Source organism: Hippocampus bargibanti, linkage group LG05, assembly GCF_051943395.1.
Source record: "Hippocampus bargibanti isolate YZ-2025 linkage group LG05, ASM5194339v1, whole genome shotgun sequence".
Taxonomy (NCBI): Eukaryota; Metazoa; Chordata; class Actinopteri; order Syngnathiformes; family Syngnathidae; genus Hippocampus; species Hippocampus bargibanti.
Window position 1 is genome coordinate 444,647 of NC_142738.1, and position 11,613 is coordinate 456,259.

General features: G+C 44.6%; 1 protein-coding gene and 1 long non-coding RNA gene across 3 annotated transcripts; one reads left to right on the forward strand and one right to left on the reverse strand.

Moving 5' to 3' along the window:
* The first annotated feature begins 542 nt into the window (after positions 1-542).
* On the forward strand, positions 543-8,276 carry LOC148897346 (uncharacterized). 2 transcript variants are annotated; one of them, XR_016114996.1, is made up of 3 exons: positions 543-688; positions 5,877-6,048; positions 7,688-8,276. It is a non-coding gene; the product is annotated as an uncharacterized LOC148897346 (long non-coding RNA). The 2 variants fall into 2 exon arrangements; XR_016114995.1 differs by having other exon boundaries at positions 5,883-6,048.
* rgma (repulsive guidance molecule BMP co-receptor a) lies at positions 1,935-10,507 on the reverse strand. Its single transcript, XM_088996535.1, has 4 exons — positions 10,000-10,507; positions 7,682-7,797; positions 5,914-6,434; positions 1,935-3,763 (listed from the first exon to the last, which is right to left on the reverse strand). Exons 1-4 carry the CDS (start codon positions 10,011-10,013, stop codon positions 3,113-3,115), a joined length of 1,302 nt encoding a protein of 433 aa, XP_088852661.1. The 5' UTR covers positions 10,014-10,507; the 3' UTR covers positions 1,935-3,112.
* Positions 10,508-11,613: the final 1,106 nt, after the last annotated feature.

The following is an 11,613-nucleotide window of genomic DNA, read 5'->3' on the forward strand; positions in this document are numbered from 1 at the left end:
TTCAATCTGAGTTACTTCCGGGTTGAGTGAAGGCCTAGCTAGCTACTAGCTGGCTAGCTTTCTATCTGAGTTACTTAGCTATCTATTAGCTGTCTATTAGCTAGCTAGCTTTCTATCTGTGTGACTTCCGGATTGAGTCAAGGCCTAGGTAGCTATCTGTTAGCTATCTATTAGCTGGCTAGCTTTCTATACGAGTTACTTAGCTATCTATTAGCTGTCTATTCACTGCCGCTGCTCACCCACAGAAAAACGTATCCCGTAACTGTAAAGTGACATTGAGAGTTTTGAAAGGCGCTTAGAAATGAAATTTATTATTATTATTATTATTATTTATTTTTACGACCAGCAGACTAGCCCCATTACCAGCACTTTTAGGGGGGAGAGGAGAAAATTGTAAAGTAAACTTTCACTCCACTACTACTAATAAACGGGATCAAGTGTCAAACAGAAGTTTATTAGAAACAAAACGATGTTAAAAGATATTTAAATAACAAACAAACAAATAAAAACGGCATTTTTATTGCTGGCACGAACACCCCTGCTGTAATATTTACTTGGACTGTCTCAAAGGTCACTACATCCTAGCGTCCGATAGGTGGCAGTAGAAGACTGACAACCACGCCTACATCGCCACAAAGAGACGACAGTCACGAAACAACTCGTGTGGCAGCCCTTTTTCCAATCGATGGTAAGACGACGCCGTACTTACTTTGTTTTACGACCGTTCTAACTTTGTTTTACGACCGGCACGCTCGCCCATTAGCGACAGTTTTAGGGTGGCGAGGAGAGAATTGTCAAGTAAACATTCACTCCACTCATTTTCACGACTACTGATAGATAAATGGGCTCGAGTGTTGAACAAAAGTTTATCAGAAACAAACAACGTTAAAAGATATTCCTAAAAAAAATATCCTGTGACTGTAAAGTGACATTGAGAGTTTTGAAAGGCGCTTAGAAATGAAATATTAAGTTTATTGATGGCACATCAATGTCAAATGTCACTGTCCCAAATGTCACTAGTGATACCTTGGCTTACGAACTTAATTGCGTCCCAAACAAGAGTGTGGAAGGCGAAAATTGTGTATCCCAAAAATGAATTTCCCATAGGAAACCATTAAAATGAGAATAATCCGTTCCCAGATCCTCATAAAACATCTTTTTCTACTTTCTAATTTTCTAAGCCTTAAAACAACACAAAATATACTTTATTTTATGTATAATAAATATGCTATGGTATTATTATGAAAGAAATAAACTGTACAGTATAATAAAGTGGTGACCTTTGTGATGGTCGTTGATGGCTTGATGGAATGGAGTGGCCGCTTTCATCAGCATGAAACACTTGAGGAACGTCGCCTTCTTTCACCATCTTCCCTTGGAGATGCTTTCTCTGCCATCATTTTACCTAGTTCCTTATCAATTGTGTTCTGTTTAGCTGGGTTGATAGCTTTTTGCATCAAGTGTACAGATGGCTTGCGCGGGTTATTTATGGTGCCTGATTGATGGGATATTTTAACCTTGCAGTCTACACTCTGCCTTTGAACTATGAAACTTGAAACGAGTCCAAATGTCACTGTTTTCTATCCATTTTCTCACTCTCTCTCTCTCTGTCGCCTGCTTGTCTCTTTAATGTTTAAACCACCTCCCCTCACTGCTGCGTTTTAGACCAATCACATGGCTTTAACCGAAGATGGGCTGGCGACTGCCATTTTTTTGTTAGAACAGGCTCATTCGCGAACGACACGTCACTTATTGTGGCGCTCCGTGTGTATCCCGAAAAATAGTTGGTATGCCAAGGTCAAATGTTCATAAATTTAACGTTCGTAAACCGAAAAGTTCGTAAACCAAGGTATCACTGTATATCCTAGCCATCAAGGGGGCAGTAGAAGCCTGACATACACGCTACATCACCAAAAAGAGACGACGGTCACAAACAACACATTTTTCTTTTTATTCAATAAATAATAAACACATAAACAGTGAGTGTTTTTAAAAACATAGTTTGATCAATTTGAGCATTTCCCGATTGTTTTTTTTTAAATTCCAAACGACCACCACAACGACAAGCGCTAGCTAAAAACATAAAGTGCGTTCATTTGGCAATCATGAGCAGCACAAAACACTCAAAAATTGTCTTGCGTGCTGTTCATATCTGCGAAAAATAAAAATCTAAATCACATTCACAGTTAGTCAAACTACACACACACACACGCGTGCGCACACATACACACGATTTACAATATCACAGCAGCGACTGTAAAAGTCACAATAAAAAGCACACAAACTGCAAACATTCAGATTCCACATTACGATCACTTAAGATGGCGTCACTGCTGTCGACAAAACAAAACAAAACAAAAACGAGCAGTCGGGACAAATACTTCAGTGTTCAAATCAAACAAAAAGCAGAGTTGAGCGCTAACGTCGAAATCGAGGCTTAATGCGCGAATGTGACTTTTCAAACGTTGTTGTTGTTGTTGTTAGCCTGGTCGACGTCCACAAAATGTTGCCACAGAAGCTTGTTTCTTTAGCAAGCTCTCAAAAGGACTTCTGCACCAACGCTGATGCGAAATGACGCCTTTTCAGCACAAACAAAAAAGTAGCACTGATGCTAACAAAGCGTCGCGCGTACACATTAGCTTAAATTAAGCCTCATCCAAGATAAAGGTCTAAAATGAATGGTGGCCAGATTTGGCCCCCGGACCTTGACTTTGACACCTTTGATCGAATGGATTAGTCAGTTAGCTGAATAGAAAGAGAGCTAGCTAGCTCGATCGCTCACTAGCTCGATCGCTCGCTAGATCAATCAATAGCGAGGACGATCAGTAGCTAGGTCGATCGCTAGCTATCTGTTCGCTACCTATTAGCTAGCTAGCTTTCTATCTGAGTTACTTCTGTGTTAAGTGAAGGCTTAGCTAGCTCGCTTTCTATCCGAGTCACTTAGCTATCTATTAGCTGTCTATTAGCTAGCTAGCTTTCTATCTGAGTTACTTCCGGGTTTGAGTGAAGGCCTAGTTCGCTATCTGTTAGCTGTCTATTAGCTAGCTAGCTTTCTATCCGAGTTACTGAGTGAAGGCCTATAGTAATTATTATGAAGACAAAATTCCAGTGGCTAAAGCGCCAGAACGGAGCACAAGAGGACGGCCAGAAGGTCAAAGGGGAAGCGTGGCGCCGCCGCCCGGAACGCGGCGGCGGCGCCACCGACGAGGGCGTCCTCGTCAAAGACGTGAAAGCGCTTCCTGTCCGAGTGCAGCGTCTTGACGTCCTCCAGCGCGTAGTAGGCGGCCATGGTGAAGTTGAGGTCCCCGGACGACAGAAGGTCAAAGACGCACGAGTGGAAGTACAAGTCCTCCACGGGGAGACGTTCTTTGCACTCGGCCCTGGCCGAGCGGTACGTGGCCGCCGCCGCTCGCCGACCCGCTTTTTTGATATCGATGCGTTGGTCGGCGGGGCAGCCGCGCAGGCACAGGTACAAGTCCCGGTCGGCGTCCTCCTCCGCCGAGCGCACTAGTTCCTCGGGCATGCGCACGGCGAAGGTCAGGTAGCGGCCCACCTGCCGCACCACCAGCGTGGTGCCGATGTAGCGAGCTTGAATCTCCACGTGGCGGCCGGGAACTTTTTCCAGGACGCGCAGCGCGTTGGCGCCGTGGCGCTCGCCGCCGTTTTTGGAACCGTCGGCGAAGGCGGCGGGGAGTTCGTCCGTCTCGGCGTGATACGTTTTTTGCTCCGCGCACTCCCGGAAGTTCTTGAAGATGATTGTCAGCTGCAGGGGGGTAAGGGGAGCCAAGGCTATTAGGGTTTTTCGCAGCAAGTAGCTTTCGCTTAGAGTACCGATATCGGATATCATTTCCACACTATGAAATCATAAAACACGACACTTTGTTTTTATAGTAGTTTACAAATGACCTTATTACGTGAGAAAAAGAAGACGGTGGTTACCATGGCAACAGGCAGCTCTTGCGATTGACGTTAGCCTTCTTATCTGGGCGCGCTAGCAACTCTTCAGCCATTTGCAACTGGACGGGTCAAGAAACATATTAGCTATCTAGTGAGCTAGAGAGGTAGCTATTAGCAATATTGCTAGCTAGCTAGCTATTTAAGTCAGGAAACATTAGCTAGCTATCTCGCATTCTATTAGCTAGCTATATGTCTATCTATTAGCTATCTAGCTAGCTAGAGAGCTATCTATTAGCCATATAGCTAGCTATTTGAGTCAGGAAACATATTAGCTATCTAGTTAGCTAGCTATCTATTAGCTATCTATCTATAATTCGATTAGCTAGCTAGCTTTCTATCTTTTTGAGTTATTTCGGGTTGAGTAAACACTGGCGTGTGTGGCTGCCACTGCTCACCCACAGAAAAACTGATCCCGTGACTGTAAAGTGAGCGTGAGAGTTTTGAAAGAGCTTAGAAAAAAAATGTATTATTATCCCAAAAATTAATTTCCCATAGGAAACCATTAAAATGAGAATAATTCGTTCCCACGTCCCCATAAAACATAATTTTCTACTTTTCTACTATTATATCTAGATAGCTAATAGCTAGCTAACTAGCCAGAATGTTGAGTACAGTGTGTACAATTTAAATGATTTTTGACTTGTTTTTGTTTTTATTGGATACAGTAATTTTCATTAATAAACTGTAACGCGAAATGGGATCACGAAAACCGTAGTCATTACAGCAAAACCGCAGTAGTTTCCAAGGTATACACACACAAAAACAACACCCCCCCCCCCATATCCAAATATATTCAGCTGGAGTGGAACCACCGAAAGGAAAAGTTCTTCCAATGTTTTTGCGCCATGTCGTCCACATGGCTTTGGTGTCACATTTCAGCCAGCTCAACATGGGAGGAGGTGAGGGGGGGGGGGCATTTAACTTGGCCTCCCCGTCCAAAAAAAAGCCATCAGCTTTGAAAAATGTGTCAAAAAACAAAAAAAAAACAAATCAGGCCTCAGTGTGCAGACACAAAGACGAGGCATTCATAGCACGGCAAAGCCCGCCCGTGAACTCGCCAGCGATGATCCGGGGACCACTTGTTTCGGTCCTCTATTCCCCGCCCACAGACTTCAATTAAAGCCATGTGATTGGTCAAGAACGCAGCAGTGAGGGGAGGTGGTTTAAACATTAAAGAGACAGGCACGACAGAGAGTGAGTGAGAAAATGGATAGAAAACAGTGAAATTTGGACTCGTTTCAACTTTAATGATAGTTCAAAGTGTAGACTGCAAGGTTAAAATATCCCATCAATCAAGCTCCTACAAATACCCCGCAGAAGTCATCTGTACACCTGATGCAAAAGCTATCAACTCAGCTAAACGGAACACAATTGATGAGGAACTAGGTAAAATGATGGCAGAGAAAGCACCTACAAGGGATCATTCCTCAAGATGGTGAAAGAAGAAGGCGACGTTCCTCATCAATACTACTACTACTACTAATAATAATAATACATTACATTTTAAGTGTTTAATGCTGATGAAAGCGGCCACTCCATTCCATCAAGCCATCAACGACCATCACAAAGGTCAATAAAACCACTTTATTATATAGTACAGTTTATTTCTTTAATTACAATACCATAGCACATTTATTATACATAAAATAAGGTCTATTTTGTGTAGTTTTAAGGCTTAGAAAATTAGAAAATGATGTTTTATGGGGACCTGGGAACAGATTATTCTCATTTGAATGGTTTCCGATGGGAAATTACTTTTTGGGATACACACTTTTGGCCTTACACACTCTGTCTGGGAAGCAATTAAGTTCGTAAGCCAAGTTGTATCACTGTATCTTAATTATTATCAGAGATCCCAACTGGGAATTGGCCGATTTTAATCCTGGATGGATGAATTTTTTTTTTTTTTTTGGGATGAGTTGCAGGCCCGAAAGGACAAACGAGCATCGGGCTCACCTTGCTTGTGGCGGTGGCGGAAGATCCGGGCAGGACGGGGGTGTTGGTCACCTGCACCGACAAGTATTTGTTGTGAATGAGCGGCCAGGCGCCTTCCACCTTGCACGTCTGGAAATCATCGCCAAAGGTTCTGAGGTGAGGGTCTCCGAAGAAGCCGCAATGCGTGAAATGGGGCCGCGCGCCGTCGCGCTGGAAGCCGCGCTCGTAGCGGCAAACCTCCGGGCCGTCCGAGCGTTCTTGGCCGTCGGGCGGCGGCGGCGGCGGGTGGGCGGGCGGGGGCGGCGTCCGTCCTCGCGGCTGCGAGGTGGGGCCTTCCTTGGAGCAGTTGTGCTGGCTCATCAGGTCCTCGATGCCGTGCTGGGCCGAGTGGTACGCTAGGTCGCCTCGGCAGGTGCGAGCGGTGCGCCGTACGCAGCTGTTGTACGTGCGCAGCGCCGTGCAGAATTCCTCCTCCGGTCCGGAGTTTGTCGTGGAGGCCCACAATTCAGAGTTGCACTTGAGGATCTTGCACTGCAGACTCACTGTTTGGGAACAAACGCATCACCAACTTCATTGCTTCCCAGACAGAGTGTGTAAGGCCAAAAGTGTGTATCCCAAAAATTCAATTCCCATAGGAAACCATTACAATGACAACAATCCGTTCCCAGGTCCCCATAGAACATCTTTTTCTAATTTTTGAAGCCTTCAAACGACACAAAATATACTTTATTTTATGTATAATAAATGTGATATTTCATTGTAATTAAAGAAATAAAGGTATCACTGTATTATTATTATTAAATGTGCAAAAACACTTCATAAAAACTGTACATATTGCACGTATCAAGAAAGGTATATTGATATGTAGCTGTATTGCATCAACCCATATTTACAGTACAAGAGTGCATTTTTCTCCACACGTGATTATTGAGAATTGATTTATCATATATTGATGGTTTTATTGTTTGGTGTATTTTTCTTTTAATTCTAAAGTGTGCTTGGGTGTTCTGAAAGGCACTTGGAAATTCAATGTATTATTAAATGTTAAATGTGTATTAAATGTATTATTATTAAAATGGTGTGAGTGTGAGAGTGACTGTTGTATGTCTTTGTGTGCCCTGCGATTGGCTGGCAACCAATTCAGGGTGTCCCCTGCCTCGTGCCCGAAGACAGCTGAGATAGGCTCCAGCAACCCCCGCGACCCTAATGAGGAAGAAGCGCTACGGAAAATGAGATGAGAGATGAGATTATTAAAATGGAGCTCAACGTTGAGCCATCTTCTTCGGTATGAGCAAATGGACTGAAGGGGGGGGGGGGTAGTATTAACTTTCCACGAGCTACTGTATAAATCCCAATCCCCTCCCCCCAAACAAAACAAACCATTAAAAAAAACATGTTATTATTCTCTGCCTTCACTAATCCAACAACGATAATTCCAAAGACTCAAAACAAACACGGCAATACGTTTTTCAATACATTTTTTTCAAACATTAAATGCAGTTTATCCCCCCCCTGGCATTGATATTTCCCCAAACGCCGCAGGAGGAACTAACGTCGTCTCGAATCTGGCAACCCGACTCCTCGTTTGTCGTAATTGATTGTCGCTAATTGCGGAACAAGTTAGCACTTAGCAACCTTTTACGACACTTGGATCGACTTACAACACTTGACGGGCGCCAAATGTTCGAAAACAAACAATCGGAAGGAGCCTTGACCAGTGAGTTAGTTTCATGTTATAATCAATATTTTAATAAGCTCTATTTTAATTTGAATAGTGTGTGTGTCTTACCTGAAGGCAAGAGCGATAAAAAGAGAGCGAAGACTGCGCACACTTGAATCGCCGGAGGTCTGCCTCTCTTCCCCATAACCATCCATCCAGCTCGGGGTCGCCCTTCACTCCTCTGCCTGCCGGAAGAGGCCACGCGGCGGGGGACAAGTTGACAAAAGCCCGGAAAACGAGTCTCAAGTCGGGCCCGTCCGCTCTCATCACTCCCCCCTCCTCGTCGTCGGTAAGTCAAGCGAAAAGTAAGCTAGCCGGCCGGCCGGCCGGCCGCGGTTGGAAAGGCGGCGAGTGAGTGGGTCGTTTCTTGCCGGGAGGGGAGGGGAGGGAGCACGGTGGGCTAGCCGCAAATGTGTGCGAGTCGGCCGGGTAGATAGAGCGCGAGGAAGGTCGAGGGGGAGATCCGGGGAGCCAATCGCTTGTCGGGGGGGGGGGGGTTAGCCTCGACCCCCACTCCACACAGTTCCAATTCCACCTCAATGCGCCGACTTGTTCCACGTTGAGCCACTCAAGCGTTCCCGAAGAAGGACGAATTCAGCAATTCAATCCCCACACTCATTTTTCAACTATGCTGAAAGTTACACGACGAGGCAACCCCCCCTCCCTCCCAAAAAAAAAAAAAAAAAAAAAATCCCAGCGGAGTCAGGACGAATAGGCGCAGCAGCAAAAGATAGTTTTACGACACCCTTCTTTAAACTATCACAAAAGAGGTTTTATTGATTGGATTGGATTGGATTTGCCTTTATTAGTCTTAGTCTTTTTTGGTTCATTTTGCAGTATGTACAGTTTTGCATTGGGGTAAAAAAAACAATCTGACTAGATTGTACTTCGTGGATGTCACCTATCACAGGCTATCTCCCGCAATAAACGAGGGTTCACTGTACACACTTGTACGGTACTGTACTATTAGTATGTCTTTTAGGGAGGGGGGTGCAGTATTTGTGCGTGATGGGAGTGGATTGTAAAAACGAGCCCGAGCTAGCTATTTACTAGCTATTAGCTATCTATTCGCTAGCTAGCTTTCTATCTATTTGAGTTCCTTCTGGGTTGAGTGAACGCTGGCGCGTGTGGCTGCCGCTGCTCACCCACAGAAAAAAAAAACTTATCCTGTGACTGTAAAATGACCCTGAGAGATTTGAATGGCGCTTAGAAATGACACGGATTAAACCAAAACCCGCCCAAATTTGGGAATGGCGCTCAATGTCACACTTTTCAATACCCGAATAAATTTGGGAATGGTAGCGATTGAGTTAAACATGCGGTACGGTGAACGCCGATCGAAAATTCCGCAGACTCGTACATCCACGCGTTGAACGACGACAGCCTGAAATGACCGATCGATCGCATTGTATCGGCTGGATGATTGACGGGAAACCTTGACGTGATACGAATTGTTTTTCTGGTTAAGCCTGTGGAATGACAGTTCGTAACGGAATATGTTTTGTCAGACGCTGCGATAGTACAATGGATATTTTCATTGACGAATTGAAGGGGCTGGAAAAGACTCATTGAGGTCCAATCAGGACACAGACAACAACGTTGATCGGCCATTTTTTTAGGGGTGACTGGGTTGTGATAAACTACATGACTCAATATGTCGCCGACTGACACAATATGAATAAGAATTACCCACACGAGTGTCAAATAAAGAAAAAAATCTTTGTATCTGTTCATTACCCCCCAAACGTTCAACAATATCTGTCATTTATACTCGCTGTGTTTAAAATCGCTGCGTTGATCCATAATTCATATCACATAGCTTCGAGACATCTGAAGCAATGACAATTTTGAATGTATTATTATTATTATTATTATTATTATTATATATACAAGATTCAGTTGTCATGGCCTCCATGTACTTTTATAGAACGCGGTCTTGAAATCTGTGATTAAAACCTGCTGAGGTATTTGATTTAGATGGTGTCCAACGACCCTCGCGGCTCCAAATATTGTATGTGAAAACCTTGTGTGCGTCCGGTCCATCTGCTACGGCCCCCCACGGCCAGACCTGCCATGAAACGTCCATCTCAACGGACACCTCGGTTGATGCTAATTGCAGCTGTCATGCTAATAGGCTTTGAGCAATGTGAACATGCAGACCGGGCCAGTGTGTGTGTGTGTGGGTGTGTGGGGGGGGGGGTCGTGGGTGACTTGATTTTAGACTCAATGAATGCACGGGTAACAAAACGCTCGCTCCACAGGTTTGCATTCCCTTTTCAGTCGAAATGTGCGTGTGGATGGGAAGGGAGGGCAAGGTGGGGGCATCGTCGCTCGTGGGTGCACACGCGAGGCCAATTTGCAAGGTGTTGATTTCGAGAAAAACCCACCTTTGCGGCTGCATGGAGTCCCGCGGGATCCCGAAGGACGGAGAACCGGGAAGCCGAGGGGGTAATGGGGGGCTCTTGCTCCAAGTCAATCAAGGCGGCTGGCCAGGATTAGTCTAATCCCAAAATCGCAGGGATGGGGCGGCTCCGCGCGCGTCAAATGCGCCGCCGACGTGCACATGACGGACGCCCCGTGTGTGAAAAAGAAAAAGTTGGGTGGGGGGGTCCAAACCTTCTGCTATTTGCAATGGAGTGCCTGTCAAAGGGTAAAAAAAGTGAGCCCGAGTCCCGCCGTCGAGGTCCACATTGGCGCGTTTAATCCAAATTGTTGGCGTCGCGTGGAAAGGAGGAGCGGCGGTGAGGGGGGGGGGGTCGCTAGTAGCCCGCCGCCGCTGCTGTGAGGCGATCCGTCGTGTGGATGTTGTGAAATGGCTCGTTAGAAAGTGCGAGGGAGACAACGATCGGCGCTGCGTGACGCCGAGCTTCAGCTGTGAAAGACCCCCCCCCCCTCGCCTGCGACCCCCCCCCCCTCCCCCCGTCAAGCTCTGAAAAGCAACCACCGACCAAAGACAACGCCAGCATCCTTTTTGCTTGCAATCAAGTTGTTTTGATTGCTTTTCAGCCTCCGCTCATGACGTTTCCATTCAAGTCACACTTTTCTGATTCAAGTGACTCCATTTACGTTTGTTTTGTTTTTTGTTGTTGAGATAAGAACCGTCATTTGGGTTCATTTTTGTCTTTTCACCCGCAGGCAAAACGTTTAAAAATACGCCACATTTAAACATTAGCAGACATTTGACAGATTAGTTTATTTTAACAACTCCCTAAGCTGTTTTTTTTTTCTAATTCAATTTGAATATTATTTTAAAAATAGTTCATCTAAAACAAAGAGAATTAGACTGTGTTTTGAAAACAACCATGTCGCTATTCGTTTTTAGCTCAAGGCAATGAGAGTTTTGAAAGGCGCTTTGAAATTAAATGTCTAATCATAATCATAATAATAATTCATTACATTTTAAGCGAAGTGATTTTTCTAAAAAAAAAAATTACATTTCTAAAATGGCGGCGATTTTCAATTTTTCTAAATTTTCTAAAATGGCGATTTTCTTTTTCTAAAATGTTGATTTTCTAAAAAAAAGTGTCATTTCTATAATGGCGATTTTAATTTTAACTGTCTAGCTGGCTATCTATTAGCTATCTCTTAGCTAGCTAGCTAGCTAGCTAGTTTTCTATCTATTTGAGGCACTTTCAAAACTCAAGGTCACTTTACAGTGACAGGATCAGTTTTTCTGTGGGTGAGCAGCGGCGGCCACACGCGCCAGCGTTCACTCAACCCGGAAGTTACTCAAACAGATAGAAAGCTAGCTCACAAGCTAATAGATAGCTCATGGCTAGATAGATAGCCAGCTAGATAGCAAATAGAGAGCTAGCTACCTAGCTAGTTCAATAGCTAATATCCAGATAGATAGCTAGCCAGCTAGGTAGCAAATAGAGAGCTAGATAGCTATCTCGATAGCTAATAGCGAGCTAGATAGATAGCCAGCCAACTAGATAGAAAATAGAGAGCGAGCTAGCTCAATAGCTAATAGCGTAAGTAAGTCGGTGTGCCTTTTCAAC

Excerpts from the sequence above, each read along its gene's own strand:
- rgma (XM_088996535.1), bottom strand. Across the intron at positions 6,435-7,681 it reads TTTATCGCTCTTGCCTTCAG|TGAGTCTGCAGTGCAAGATC; the intron begins GTAAGACACACA and ends GTTCCCAAACAG. Across the intron at positions 3,764-5,913 it reads CCGCCACCGCCACAAGCAAG|CTGACAATCATCTTCAAGAA; the intron begins GTGAGCCCGATG and ends ACCCCCCTGCAG.